The sequence below is a fragment of the Panthera uncia genome (assembly GCF_023721935.1).
Source record: "Panthera uncia isolate 11264 chromosome C1 unlocalized genomic scaffold, Puncia_PCG_1.0 HiC_scaffold_3, whole genome shotgun sequence".
NCBI classification, from domain to species: domain Eukaryota; kingdom Metazoa; phylum Chordata; class Mammalia; order Carnivora; family Felidae; genus Panthera; species Panthera uncia.
The window spans coordinates 66,360,982-66,376,672 of NW_026057584.1; the positions used below are offsets into that span (position 1 = coordinate 66,360,982).

Below are 15,691 nucleotides of genomic sequence, written 5' to 3' on the forward strand. Positions count from 1 at the left end.
TAACTATATGACATTGGGCAGTTATTTAATTTCACAGGGCCTAATAAATAGTGAAAGTAATATGACGCAGAGCTGTTAGTATTAATTATGATAATGTAAAAAGAATGCCAAGAATAAAACAAGCATTTGACAAAGAATACAGCCCTCTCTTTCTTTTCACATCTGTAGTTTGGGGTGATGATTATGGTACCTGCTCAGGGCTGCAGTGACAGATTTAAACAAATTTATATTGAAAGCTGCAATGCACTTTGTCTATTGTTGTTCTTTTTTAAAAAATTTTTAACGTTTATTTTTGAGAGAGAGAGCTGAGGAGGGGCAGAGAGATAGAGGGAAACACAGAATCCGAAGCAGGCTCCAGGCTCTGAGCTGTCAGCACAGAGCCTGACGTGGGGCTTGAACCCACGAACCGTGAGATCATGACCTGAGCCGAAGTCCGGTGCTCGACCGACTAAGCCACCCAGGCGCCCCTATCTATCAGTGTTGTTCTAATTGTCTTTGTTACTGTATAGATACTAAGGTTTCACCACTGGTGAAATTGTCTTCTGAGAACCCATATTCCTGGTAATTCTCTTGGTAATTTCAAAATTTAAGGATCCTAAATTTCAAAGTTTCCACAGCTTGTGTTAGTACATAAGCCACAGGCATCCAGTGAACATTTACTGCACTGTAGAATCAAGGTATTCTTTCAAGGGGACTCCCACATTAAACATGAGACAGATAATCAAGTGCCACTCAACACCACTATTTATTTAGTGTCATAAATACTCCTCAGTGCATTTCCACCTAACAATTTTGGCTACACTTCTAGAAAAATTTTGCTTCAGTTCCCCTTGAAATGAGGGTCTGAAGAATGATTCTTCCAATGAGGTTTGCATGTGAATGGGAACAACCACACAGATGGTCTGAAAGAATACACAGTTCACTTCTAGGAACCTGCCACTCAGAAAGCCCATAGTTACTGGGTCCAGGCACAGCAGCATAGCTAAAAACGGATGGGAACCATCTGCTGAGAATTTCTCATGTGGAAACTTGCCCCGAGATGTTTGAGTCTTCAACAAAACCTCAAAACCACAAACCTTCCCAAGCTCAGTGGGGATCTACGCTCTAAAACTGCTTTCTTGGGATTCCAAAAGTCACAAAACTCACAAAGTCTCTGAGGTGATAATCAAAACACTTGATGATCATTACAATTCTGAAACCACTGTGCCATCCAGGGGTAAGACGGTTTTATTTCTACCAAACGCTGGCGTATCTTTAAAACATGGCTTGTTACGAAAATACAATTTGTGTAAGCTAATAATATCTTTACCTGGTGTGGAGAAGAAAACCTCTTTTCATATGTCAGCCTGCTTCCTTCTAAGGAAAAACGGAAACCTTTTCTTCTTATGCTGTCTTCGGATTCCGATTTGCGGACCCCGTCTTCTTTGTCTTCTTCTCCAGACTGTTCTTTCTGCTTCTTTTTCTTCCTTCTGTTTTTCAGCTCTTTTTCACTCTTGGAGCTCAACTTTGATGCTACTGAAGAACTCTCTGAGAAAACGCCTATCCCGCCGGCACCACTGAACTCTCTTGATTCAGCAGATGCTGCCGCAGCTGCTGCCTGGAAGGGCATGTGGTAAATGGTAGTTGCACACAAACCTTGCGAAACTCTATCCATGTTTACTGCTTAATTTACTTTTAGTATCATGAATACGATCTTGAAAAACAATTCTCCATTCTGGTCCATATGTTGGAAAACAATGCATTGTCAGTAGACCAATTAAAGAATTAAAGTCAATAGACACGTGGAAGATGATACATGTGACTTTGATGGAAACTTTCAAGCTCTGGCCTCTCCATATGCTCTCTAATTATTCAATAATATGAGCAAGACGTTCAACTATCATAACACAGTTTTCTATGACTTAACCACTATTTTAAGAAGGAAAGAATTCAAGAATTAAAGGTTTCCTATTTCAACCTGATCCATCACACTTCCACCTGACAGTCACTTTTGGCACCCTTCTAAATTAGTGAATTTAGTTCAACCAAATATTTTTATTTTAATAAAATTTCCCCCCTCTCTCACTTGAGTATTTCACTAAGAAATGTACAACAAAAACACGTTACAGATCATATATAAGGGAATCCCAGATCATGGCCTCTGAATGAATTTCTAAATTATAACAGCACAGTTTTTGGAAAGATACGGTATTCTATGTTGCTGCTGTTACCCCAGTATATTTTATCTATCTGACCTTTATTAAATATTTAGGAGACTCAGTATTAAAAGGTAACTATAGTTAAGATCCAAGAAAATCCAAAAATAGGCAATTGGATTAGCTAATGCCATTAAGTCAAGGAAATATAATTCGGAGCAATTCTTGCCTTATTCTGAAGTCTTATCAAGTCCAAATTAAATTATTTTTACAGGATAGGAGGCAAAGCATGTAGTGATTTACTGTATTTATACACCAGCATTTTTCTTATGCAATCCATAAACTTGCATTAAGCACCCTTCAAATAAAAAATAAATATTAAATAGGTCTTTGTTTTTTCAGATGCTAGGAAATAATCTTCTCAGCTTGACTCTGGTTTTCTGACCTTTCCCACCTCTAGTGACACTAATGAGGAAGTAACCAGAACAAATTCCTCTTCCCCAGAAACATTAAGGAAATGCTTTGATTGACAGCATGTAGGTTTAAGTACTTTGTGAGCTTGAGCAAATGAGGAGTCACAAGGGAGAAAAAAAAAGTCAACAAAGCAATTATAAATTCTCCATGTGTTGATGCCATCAGATTGACAGTAATCATCAACGTAAAATAATAATCTCCTAAAAACCTAACAGGCTTTTAACACCAAACACACATGACATGTTTCAAATGTCACTTTTATCCACTACTGATTTTGTGTACTAAATGCCATTGTCCTCACCGGTGTGGTCAGAGGACTGAGATCAACAAGCACAAAAGGGCTCTATGCTTGCTAACTATACCTGAGCTTCCTCTTGTTGCTTTTTTAACTGTTCGAGCATCTGTTGAAATTCAGCTTCTTTCTGTTCAGCTTCCTCGAGGGTTGCCTGATTCTGTTCCTCGTAGGCCATGGCCACCACAGCCAGGATTAAATTTATCAGGTAGAATGAGCCCAAGAAAATGACCAGCACAAAAAATATCATGTATGTTTTCCCAGCAGCACGTAGTGTCTGCAAAAATGTAAGAGATATTTATGAAATTTTATATAGATGTTACAGCTTTTATAGCAATTCTCTTGATCTCAGTATTTCATGCCTCCCAGAAGAATCATTTTATCTGTTCTCACCAGTTGGTAAAGGTTCTCCCAGAAGTCTTGAGTCATGAGACGAAATAAGGACAAGAAAGCCCAACTAAAGGTGTCAAAGCTTGTATAGCCATAGTTGGGGTTTCTACCAGCCTTCACACAGATGTATCCTTCTGGGCATTGGCTGTAATTAGATTAAAAGAAAGTCAGGACTGAAAGTCTGCAGGCTGACTTCCCTGTTTTTATAGACGCCAATATCTATTTTATATGACACTAGGGAAAACGGATTTCTCTCAACTTACCCAGCACTTAACCCACTACTGTGTGGGCTGATTTACATAATAACAGAATATGTTAAGACTCTTTGTGGATTACTCTGTGATTCCTAATTGTCATTATATTTACCATGTCTCCATATAAAAGCAATCACATCATGATTAATATCTTCTGGGACTTACAGACATGATCAGGAAAATAAGCCTACAGGGAAAAATTGATTTTCACTGAAGATATCTACAGGCAGAGTGACTCTGTGTGTGTGTGTGTGTGTGTGTGTGTGTGTATGTGTGTGTGTGAGTAGGGAAAAGGGGTGATGGAAGGATGGATGAGGGCACATGGAGAGGAGGGAATGACTCTGCATATTGAAGATTTCATAGTTATGTCCTTAATGATTAAGCCAAACCTGGCCTCAATATTGTGCCTGACGCTTCTGGGTTACATGATCTCGGGTAAATTTCCTAACTTTGCTAATCTTCAGGCACCTCATTTATAAGAAAGGGCTAATAATCGAAATTGCCTTGTAAATAATTTTTTTTAACGTTTATTTACTTTTGAGACAGAGAGAGACAGAGCATTGAACGGGGGAGGGTCAGAGAGAGAGAGCGAGACACAGAATCTGAAACAGGCTCCAGGTTCTGAGCTGTCAGCACAGAGCCCGACGCCGGGCTCGAACTCACGAGCCGTGAGATCATGACCTGAGCCGAAGTCGGACGCTTAACCGACTGAGACACCCAGGCGCCCCAGAAATTGCCTTGTAAATATATAAGCATTGAATAAGATATCATATGTAAAGCACTTAGTGTTACAGACAAGGAGTTAAAATTAGTTTGTTTTACTTATCACTGGGATTTGGAGATAAAGGCAGCACAATATTTATCATATGAGCCAAATGTAAAGCCATTGGAAATTTTGCTACAGGTATTAATTATGAATAGCCACAATATCATCTTCCATTGAAAAAACATTAGAATTCTTTTGTGATTCTAAATTCTTGGGAAATAGGGGAAGGTAATTATTTCTCTGACTCTTCCTTGGCTTTAGCTCCAAGGGCAATACTTTTTATTTATTTTTATTTTTTTTTAATGTTTTTTATTTGGGGGAAATAGAGAGACAGAGTGGGGGAGGGGCAGAGAGAGAGAGACACAGAATCTGAAAGCAGGCTCCAGGCTCTGAGCCTGTCAGCACACAGCCTCATGAGGGGCTCCAACCCACAAAGCGTGGGATCATGACCTGGGCCGAAGTCAGACGCTCAACGGACTGAGCCACCCAGGCACCCCCCAAGTGCAATACTTCTTAATAACAAATATTCACACATCAATCATAATAATCAAAAGCACATATTGAGTGCTATAATAACTATTTATTCACTAATCCATTTAATTCTCATAGCAATTCTATTATACTAACCATTTATCACATGAAGAAACTAAGGCACAGAGAGGTTATGTTATTTGGTGGAGTCAGGCTTGAATCCATGCAAACTTCCCAGTCTATGCTCTTAACCACTTTGCTAAAAGATGCTCGACATACACTCACCATGACTCAGATACTGTCATTATCTTCAGAGATCTTACATCTGAAGCCATGGAGACTACATTAGCATATAAAAAATATCACACTTACAAAAGTACATGCTTATGAATTCCATTAACTTAATCTTCTAATACATATGTACTGCTTTTTCAATTTTCCATTTAACTAATTTGGAAGATTAGCTGTGACCTAGTATGGAAAAGTAATTGCCACATATGAGTGTGTGAAGGAGGTGAGAATCCACACTTATTTCAGCTATTTTGAGAATCAGCGTGAAGTAGAATTTATGGAGGGCCCTGAATGAGGAGTGAGCGAGGGCTGGGTGGGTGGGAGGTGGCAAGTTACTGAGGCTGATGGAGCAGTGTGGACTGAAACTCAATATGAAACATCACTTACCCTGCATCCGAGCTGTTGCCACAAAGCAGAGCGTCATTTTGCCCTTCCAAAAAATAAAAGTGACCTATTTAAAGAGGGAGGAATTGAAAGAATCATTAAAAAAGCCCTCAAAACACTTCAGCCATTGTGTTTAGGTAATAAACCTTACAATTTTTTCAACCATAATGAAATGGATAAAATAATAAATATGTATATGGGCTGAATGAAAATATTTCAATAATAACTGAATACTAAACAAATACCAAAATACAAAGTCTTCAATTAAATAAATGTTTAGAAAATGTTTAAAAATAATTTGGGGCTGGGGAATGAATAACTATCATAATATTCTCATATCAGCATTTATTGCAAATATAAACTCAAATTGCTTGGGATGGTTAAAAAAAAAGGGTTGCCAAATTAAGCCTGTTTGGCACAAAAAGTGAGAGAAAGGGATGCCTTGTTGTTCTGAAGTGCTTCCATGCAAGTAAAATTTTACTTTATAAGTACTTTTTTTCCTGGACTCAAAATAGATTTAGACATTTTTTTTTCCTACCAGTTTTAAGTTAATTTCCTGTGAAAAGTGGCTTAGGTGTTTTTTCTTTCTATGATGCTCTATATAAGTATTGTGTTTTGGATTTTGGCATGATTACTGTCTTTCAAAGGAACAGAATAAACTTGTTTCTTTGAAGATATATAATTTTCTAAGTATATCTAATTTCTATTCTTTTTTTAAAAAAATTAAAATGTTTATTTTTGAGAGAGAGAGTGCAAGCAGGGAAGGGACAAGGCGGGGGGCGGGGGGGACAGAACATCTGAAGCGGGTTATGCCCTGAAAGCTTGAGCAAGCCCCATGCAGGGCTCGAACTCATGAACTGCAAGATCATGACCTCAGCCAAAGTGCGACACTCAGCCGACTAAGCCACCCAGGTGCTCCTAATTTCTATTCTTAGGGAATACTTATATATAACCTCAATAATTTGCAAAGATGATCTTATAAAACATGCACATACATAAACATACATATTTACATATTCTCATACAAAAGCACACCAACACAGAAACATTAAAACACATACATGTACCCCACAAAAAATTTATTGTATTTAGGACTACTTAAAGTCTATGTTGAAGGAATACCCTAACATATTATGCAGGGAAAGCTGGGTCATAGTTTTGTAAAACGTTTTATACTTCACCTCACAATATGTACCAAAAAATATTTCCAGATTTTTAAAGATTGAAGATTTAAAAACAAGTTCATTAATTTAATATATAAGCTTTGTAAGTGTTTTTTTATGTAGAATATATGGGGGGCTGCTTTACATGCAGAATACCTAAATGAATAGTTTTACGATCTCTGAACTAAGAAGCATTTTCTAAACTTAAGTAGAGAAAACTGAAAACAAATTTGATGACTATATTGCTAGAAGTGAAAATCACTTAAATATCAAAAACAAGTAATAAAATGAAAAAGAAGCTATATTTGCCAAAGAAGACAAAATGCTAATGTGCTTGATAAATGAAAGAATTCATGTGAATTCTCCAAAATATACTATCACTTGATGAACTGAGTAAAAAAATCAACAGGTAATTCACATTTTATGAAATATATAACTTGCTAATGATACTAATAAACATAGTTTACAAATTCTACTGCAATTAAAATTAAGGAACAAGAAGATACACTTTTCTTGCTACCAAAGAGTTTTAAAATACAGTCACAGTCAATATTAAGGGGAGTTCAGTAAGGTGACCACTGTGTAAGGAGTGTACAGTGGTATGATCTCTTCTGAGAGCAATTTGACACTCTGTCTCCATAGCCTTAATCTGGTTATACCCTTTGACACTGCCTTTCCCTGCCCTCCCCCTTTCCCAATATTCTATTAATAGAAGTTTATCTGAAGGAAACAATCAGGAAAAGAGAAAAGATTTATGTGCAAATATTGTTATTGTGCTGTTATTATAATATTAATAAATAGGAAACCCCATAAATAATATTTAAAATTATTTATTTATTTATCCAATGAATCTTAATTTCTGTGATAGAAATCTTCATAAGAATATTTACTCTTAAAAGATGAATATAATTTGGGAAAGGATAAAATTTCACATGGTTCTAAAAACCATGAAGGATACCTTAGAACAAGTATCCCAGTGGAATAGTGATAATCTAAGGACCAATGGAAATTGGCTAGCTAATTGTATATGGAGAGGGAGGGACTTGGACATCCAAATGACAGAGAGGCTAGCTTCAATGATAAGAAATTATACTGAAGTATATGATATCATATGTTTATTCTGATGTCCATCCCTAAATATAATCAAACTATACTGATAAACAACTCTAAAACAATGACTGACACCAAAAGGATAAATTGGAATAACAGAAGTTGGGTTTGAGTTTATGCTTTCCTATTATCAATAAGCGAATGGCTGGATTGGGGTTGCTTAACTTTCTGATGAGTACAAAAATTTAGATTTTCATCTCGGTGAGTGACTTCTCTATTTTCATGCATATCATATGCACGCAATACATATAATGAGTCAACTGAATAGGGCCAGATTATTTTTCCCCAGTCTTCTTAACAATGCACTTAAGCACAATACACTGAATAGTTCAAACTACTGGTTTATTTACTACGCGACTGAAAACTCCTGATTAATGCCTAGCCAATATTTTTTTGTTTATGCAACATAAAATTGTATTGCTTTCCACACTGGTTTGGGAAAAGATACATTTTCGAGTGGTAACTTTGATCATACTGATTGATAAGATAGGTAAGGGGAAAATAGCAGTAAAATATCATTATCATATCATATCATAAATATCATTTGATTTCTGTATTGCATGTGTTATCTAAATTGGTTAAGCCATTTGGTTTACATTAAAATGGAGACAATTTCTACTATATGTATTTTTTAATATTTAAAGGACTAAACAACTTAATGGTTAAAAGTATATCTTACTTTTATCCTCAATGTATTCATCCCAGTTAAACATGCTCACTGTCCTATTGAAAGTGGTACCATTCCCATCCAATGAGTTATTAAAGAAGGAAGTGATGTTTATTTCAAAGGATGAATTATCTGGGGGCCATTGCAAACATTTATTCCGCAGGTTGCCCATAAACAGCTGTAGTCCTATTAGTGCAAACACGCTCAGACAGAACACGGTCAGAATCATTACATCAGAGAGCTTCTTCACTGACTGGATCAGGGCCCCTACAATGGTCTTCAGGCCTATGAACAAAATCAAAGGGAGGAATTTAAATATACTATTCAATAGCTACTTTACCGACAAAAACATCATGAGCTTGTCCTGGAAAATAAAAATGTCATGCAGAATGCCAACAACATTAGTTTAATGTTTGTGATTGAATAAGATTTTCATGAAAAGCCTGCTAGCTGGTGAAAATGAATGAAAGCAGAACTTGTATGTCCATTAGAAAACCGTGAATGGAAATGAACCAAAAGTGTATTTCCAAATACCCCTCAGAGCAAAAGAAATGATTTTATTATTCATGCTTAAACACCAACCTTGTGTAAATATTTTGCTTTTATTTGCAGATGTCTTACTCCCTAACCTCTTATTGATTTTAGAAAAATCTATATGAATAGAGTAGTAAGAAATCATGAAGTCAATGGATTATGAGGTTACATATTTGTGAATTCTGCAAGCTGGAATATGGGTTAAAAAAGGAAGACATCTGAAAACTGAGCCCCATGCAGCACTCATGCTATCTCTCACTCTTTCATTTATCTGCAGATAAGATAATCACCAGTTTTGGACCTAAATGGTCAAATTTGCATGAGTCTGAATGCCTCATAGTTTAGCTTCTATGCGGAAAGCTTGACGTTACGGGATGCAAACCATGTAGCCTGTTACTGCAAATGCCTCATGCAAAAACTTGTTAAACTCAAAGGCTGATTTAGAACGGTCTTAAAGAAAGCAAGAAGTAAAAAAGCAAAGAATCAAATCCATCCAAAATATGATGTCCTGATTCTTGCGTTTTTACATATTGATTTGCAACATCTGACAACAAAAGGCTATGCACAAAAGCTGTGATTGTAGTGCCAATGCAGCTAAAGTCAGCCTCGGTGTTTAACCTAGCTCTCACCTGGAATGACTGAAATTGTTTTCAGTGCTCGGAGAACTCTGAATGTTCTCAACGCTGAGACATTGCCCAGGTCCACAAACTCTGTCACATATCTGTAATAGGGAGTTCACACACAACACAATAACAAAACACAAGAAACAGTTGGAGATATAAGGGGCCTACCACCTTATACCAGTTTCTTCTTACCTGGAATTACAGAAATAGTTTTCAAAGCTCTCAAGACTCTGAAAGTTCGAAGAGCTGAAACATTGCCTAGGTTTACAAATTCTGTTACATACCTGTAGAATTAAATCAGAGTTATTCAGAATTTAGGGAAATCTAAGTCTATGTTGGTCTTTCATCAAGACCTTTTCAACTTCAATGAGTGTTGGCATCAGATTTCCCAATTAAGAGAAAAAGGGTGTTGTCTTCAATCATAGTCTATGTTACTTCGGAAATTTTATTACTCTACAGTGCAAACTGAATCCAAAGTTAGATAATTTACTACTAGATTCCTAATTTCTCCAAAGTGCATAATTGATTAGAAGAAAAATATTCTAAATACCCATGATAACTAAGAAAAATGCTTGATCTGTCAATGGAAGCCACCAAGGAGAAATACAGCATGGGCTCCCATCAGTGATTTATTATTCCAGGATGGAAAATGTATTAAGATACTTACGCAAAAGTAATGACTGTGAAATCCAACCAATTCCATGGATCCCGCAGAAATGTGAAATCTTCTAAACAAAAGCCCCTTGCAAGTATTTTTATAAGTGATTCAAAAGTATAAATTCCTGTAAAGGTGTACCTGAGAGGAAATAGCCAAGCCCACATTAAAGATCTAGTATGTAATTTACATGTACATGTTTTAAAGGAAACTTAACAAAAAAAAATTAGAAGCTTTCAGACGGGTCTATACTAGTCTCCCAATGATGTAAGAAGCTTAAGTAGAGTTTAAGGCAAAAGAAACATTACATTCTGAGAGACATTCTCATTGACTATAAGTAAATAAGTATTGTATTTGCTACATGAACTAATTTGAGGGCCCAAATAATATGCTTCTTTTCTTCCCCAAATAATATGGTTCTATAGGACGGTACCTGAAATACTCTAGCTTTGAGTCTGATTTAAGCAAATAGGTATTAACCCCCAAATTAATGAAGCACTGCATTTCATAAAATACGCATCATTTAGAGCCATGACATATATACTGATAAAACATAGAAAAGTGATAGCCATGACAAAAAGAACATACAAACTAGGCATAATTTTTACCATTGGATATTAGTAATCACTGATGATATTCAGAAGGGTATGAGATTCACAAGGAAGATAAAGGGCTGCAAATATTGGCAGTTGAACAAGTGCAGTAATTTGAGCTAATGAATGAGCCACTGCAAGCTTTGCCCTATGGGAAATCAGTGGTTGAAATGAACTTTGAATCATTGTTTAAACTTGTCTGGTTAGGAGTAGCTAGTATGATTTGCTAAAGAAAATGATGGGGTCTCAAGATAGTAATTTAAAATACATGGGTTGACAATACTGAAAAATATTTTTTATTTTCTACTTACTCCACATTCTTTGTCCAGTCTGGAGGGTTACTCATGGTCATAAATACACAGTTGGTAAGAATGGTGCACATAATGAGCACATTGAATAAAGTAGAAGAGTATTGTCAAGGAAGACAAAGATCAATGGGAAATCTCACTCTTATACCCCACCTTGCCTTTTACACCATGAAGTTTAGAACTTTTATGCTCTTATTATTTTATTCTTCAGTTCATCTTTTCCATTTCTGTAATTCAACAACCACATATTTAGGCCATGTCAGGCCAATTCATCAACTATTTTGAGGCCATTTAGGTGTTTTTAATAATTGAGAATAAAGATTTGGGTTCACCGGTAAATAATTTATCAATTTAAGTTTTTTTTAAATGACAGACTCAACAACTGAACTGCAAGTTCAGCATGTCTGTAAATCCTGACAAAAATTCAACAAAAGAATTTAAGTGATGAATTAAATGCATTATAATTCCATTAAAAGCATCATTTTGGCAGAATGCCTTTAATAAGATCCTTTCTGAGTGGAGGGTATAAGTGCTCATAAAATTCTGAACAGTAAGAAAAGGTGGCCGGTATTAGTGATGGCATTTCTTGGGTTTGTAATTGTGGCCAAGCATTTCTTGGGTTTGTAATTGTGGCCAAATGACTTATTGAACCTAATAGTTGGTTCAATTCTCTATAAAAGTGAGAAAAAATAACCATTTCACAGGATTGTTATGAGGATTAGTTAAAATATGCAAAAGCTCCTACACTTAATGTGCTCAATAAATTACTTTCCTAACTTCCTGAATCATAGAGAACACTACTTATAACATCTGGTTTGTGTCACTGTACCCACTTGGCCTTTGTAGACATAGCCAATGCCTTTCACTTTCCTTTACACTGAAAAACAACAACAAAAACTATGCGAAAATATTCAGTAATCAATTAAAATGACTTTCATATATAATAAAAAGCACAAGAAAGATTCAGTTGTAATTATGCAAAACAACAGCCTTTATTGATGTAAACTTAAACACAGTGATAAAAATCCCGAGACTGAATAAATGCTATTCGTAACCCTAATTACTTGTAATTTTTATTATACATTTTCACATTACTGACACATAACAAAATAGTAACATGATTTTAAGTGCAGTAAAATGCGCCAATGAGTAGTCAATGTTGCATTAATCTATAATGGAAGTTTCTTTGCACCTACAACTGCCTTTAGTCAAAGCAAGAATTCATTTTTTGCTTTTACTAACAGTGATATAAGGCGCATGCTTAATTCTCAGCTTGTTCAAATGCATCCACATGCAAACAGTCCTAAGTGAACGATGTCGATCAGCCACGTGAGGGCACTACAACCATCTCGAAGAAACCTATTGTTCCTTAATTGCTAAAAATAAACAAAAAATAAGATAAAATTTAAGATGATTCGCTATTAGTATATACAGCCAGAAGACCTTCTGTGTCTGCTGGCCTGCAAGGTTCTACTAGAGAAAATAACTCCCTTTGGCAGATCGGCACCATTCTCAATGCATGATTCTGAACCTCAACAGTCCTCTACACAGTCCTGCATTTCTCCACTTAGCTCCATCTCCTACCCTCTGCAAAGACAATTTCATTTCATTCATTCTCCAATTCAAACATTCTCCAATCCCCTCTGACCTCCAGCCCTCATCCTTCCCTCCCCACCTGAAGCTGATGTCCTTATCTCTGACTTCACTGAGAGAAAAGATAGACTGCCATATCTCTACTTTCCACCCCTGAGTTGATAAACTCTGGAGGTTTTTGGACTTACCCTTTCTTCCTTCCTGTTTCAACAGGGAATGTTTTCAATTCCCCCCACTCATACTCTGGACATCTTCCTTTACAGAATACTTCAGAAATCTCTCATCTTTTCTCTTACCTTCATTATCTCCCACACTAGTGGGGGCTTCTTACCAACATAAACTTGCTTGGGGGAGGGCAGACTTTCTTGTAATCCCAAATCTCTTTTAACTACTCACAGCCTTAACTTTTCTGGATCTCACAGCCAACCTTCTTGAAAAAGCAGTTTATCTTTTTTCCCCCTCATGCATCCATACTATTCTTAGCTGACTAGCTTTTCTTTCTAAAGATGGCAGACTCTGCATGTTTTGCCACTAAAAACAAAAGGGCAATTTTGAGTTCTTATTTGATTTGCTCTCTCCGCAGTATTCAGCAAGGAAGATTCTTACCTTTTTCATGTTTTCTTCCCTTCTCTTTCATGAGGTCCTAATCCTCTGGTTTCCTTAGGCCTCAAGGGCAACAATTTCTTTGTATCCTTTGAAATGTCGCAATTTCCTTTTGAAAAGGAGACGGTATCTTGGGCCATTTCTCCCCTCTCCTTTATTCATCCTAGTAGAGTTCATCAACCCACAGAGCTTCAAGGGCCATTTATGTACACACCGTCTCAACTGTTTCTCTCCAGTTTAGGCCTTTCTTCCGAACTCTACACAACCAAGTGTTCAAATGACATCCGCACTGCATATCTCATTAATATTTCAAAATCATTTACAAGATTTTGAGTTCTAAAACTGGACTAAAAATATCTTTTCATAGTGCCTTTCCCCCTCCACCACCCCACCCAGGACTGCACCTTTGATTCCCTGCATCTTATAAAATATCCCATGATCTAGCCAGAACCTAGAAACAATCTTGGATTCTTCTCTCTCCCTAGACCTCTACATCCACTTTAGTACCAAATACCATCAACTCTATCTGCTATCACTGAATTCAGTGCACTTTTGCATCCCCATATCACTACAAAGTCAAGTGCCCACCAAGTGTGACTGAGATTACTGCAGTTTCCTCCAAACTAGTCTCTCTGAACCCACGTTTAGTTCCTTTCAATCCATTCTGCACACTGTGCCAAAATGACCCATGTAAATGCAATTCAGATAATTTTAATAGCTTTCCACTATTCTTGGGATGATGATCAAATGTTTTAACACAGTCTAGGTTCTAGAAGGTCCAGCCCTTGTCTATTCCTCTAATTTTGTATTCTTTACTCTTTTTAAAAAATGTTTATTTATTTTGAGGGAGAGAGAAAGCCTGTGCACATGCACATTGGGGAGGGGCAGAGCAAGAGGGAGAGACAGAATCCCAAGCTGGTCCTGCCTGTCAGCAAAGAGCCGGACATGAGGCTTGATCTCACAAATGGTGAGATCATGACCGGAGCCGAAATCGAGAGTTGGACACTTAACTGACTGAGCTACCCAGGTGCCCCTGTATTCTTTGCTCTTGATTTCACTCTGCCCAGTCCTGTATTACTGTAATTGTTTTAGATCATCTAATGTAATATTCTCATTCTCAAAGAAGGGTCTTTGCAAACGCCACCTCTTCTGCCAGGAAATGTTCTCTCCCGCACTATAGCCAACTCATACTTGTTCTTCAGTACTCATTTTAAAAATGATTTTTGGTAGAAATTTATTCACCATAGTACCTCACCTGTTTAGGCCTACCAGTTGTATATCCCTGTAGCATCTTTGACTAGTCTTGCAATGACTAATTTTAATGCTGGTCTTTTCTTCTACTACATTGTCAGTTTTGGGAGGGCAGATACCATGTCTGTACTGTTCGCCACTATATGCTTGCCATTTTGCACAGTCAGTTGACTATTGAATGAAATAAATTTTGCAACTCATTTATTACTAAACGGAATAACAGTTTTCCTTTCTAATGATTTTTGATGATGTATTGATTGACATGGGATAAAAATACAGCATGAAATCTGTCTTCAAATATATTGAGTACAAAAGTCTCTACACTTTGTTTTTTGAAAGAGAGGACAGAAGGCAAACATAAGGTAGAAATTAACAGCCTCGTGGTATTTATGTCACATAATAACCTGAGCCATGGTTTTATGACCCTTAAAAAATATGTACCCTTTTTTTTAAGCTAAGCAAGATTCACTTTTTTTAAAAGTTTATTTATTTATTTATTGAGAGAGAAAGGGTGAATGAGTGAGGGAGGGGCAGAGAGGGAGAGAGAGAGGGAATCCCAAGCAGGATCCTCACTGCCAGTGCAAAGTCCAGTGTGGGGCTCGAACCCATGACCCATGAGATTATGACCTAAGCCAAAACCAAGAGTCAGATGCTTAACCGGGTGAGCCACCCAGGTGCCCCTATTTACTCTTTAAAATGGTAGAATTTAGTTAAATAATGAAGTAAAATATATATTTCAATATTAACAAATAATAGAAATGATTATTGTCCCATAAGTCACAATTAATAAAGCATATACTCAAACAGGAATTTTCCACATTACCTGACTATCCTTTTAATAATAAGAAATACATTTAAATTAGAGATCCTGAGAGACACTAAGGAAAGGAAAGTAAATAAAACTATTTTGCTTTAAAAAAAATTTTTTTTAACGTTTATTTATTTTTGAGACAGAGAGAGACAGAGCATGAACAGGGGAGGGGCAGAGAGAGAGGGAGACACAGAATCTGAAACAGGCTCCAGGCTCTGAGCTGGCAGCACAGAGCCCGACGCGGGGCTTGAACTCATGGACCGTGAGATCATGACCTGAGCCGAAGTCGGACGCTTAACCGACCAAGCCACCCAGGCGCCCCG

General features: G+C 36.8%; 1 protein-coding gene across 7 annotated transcripts in view; it reads right to left on the reverse strand.

The window, feature by feature from the left end:
• LOC125911570 (sodium channel protein type 2 subunit alpha) overlaps positions 1-15,691 on the reverse strand; it is an 84,752-nt gene that overhangs the window by 60,854 nt on the left and 8,207 nt on the right. For 3 of the 7 annotated variants that reach the window (XM_049615566.1, XM_049615559.1, XM_049615561.1), the window contains exons 3-10: positions 11,114-11,203; positions 10,222-10,350; positions 9,561-9,652; positions 8,410-8,682; positions 5,461-5,524; positions 3,295-3,436; positions 2,972-3,178; positions 1,310-1,597 (exon numbers count right to left, since the gene is read on the reverse strand). In XM_049615566.1, the coding sequence (XP_049471523.1) occupies positions 1,310-1,597; positions 2,972-3,178; positions 3,295-3,436; positions 5,461-5,524; positions 8,410-8,682; positions 9,561-9,652; positions 10,222-10,350; positions 11,114-11,203 (1,285 nt within the window). Of the gene's footprint in view, positions 1-1,309; positions 1,598-2,971; positions 3,179-3,294; positions 3,437-5,460; positions 5,525-8,409; positions 8,683-9,560; positions 9,653-9,746; positions 9,839-10,221; positions 10,351-11,113; positions 11,204-15,691 lie in introns of all 7 variants that reach the window. The other 4 variants (XM_049615563.1, XM_049615562.1, XM_049615565.1 and 1 more) reach the window with 2 other exon arrangements.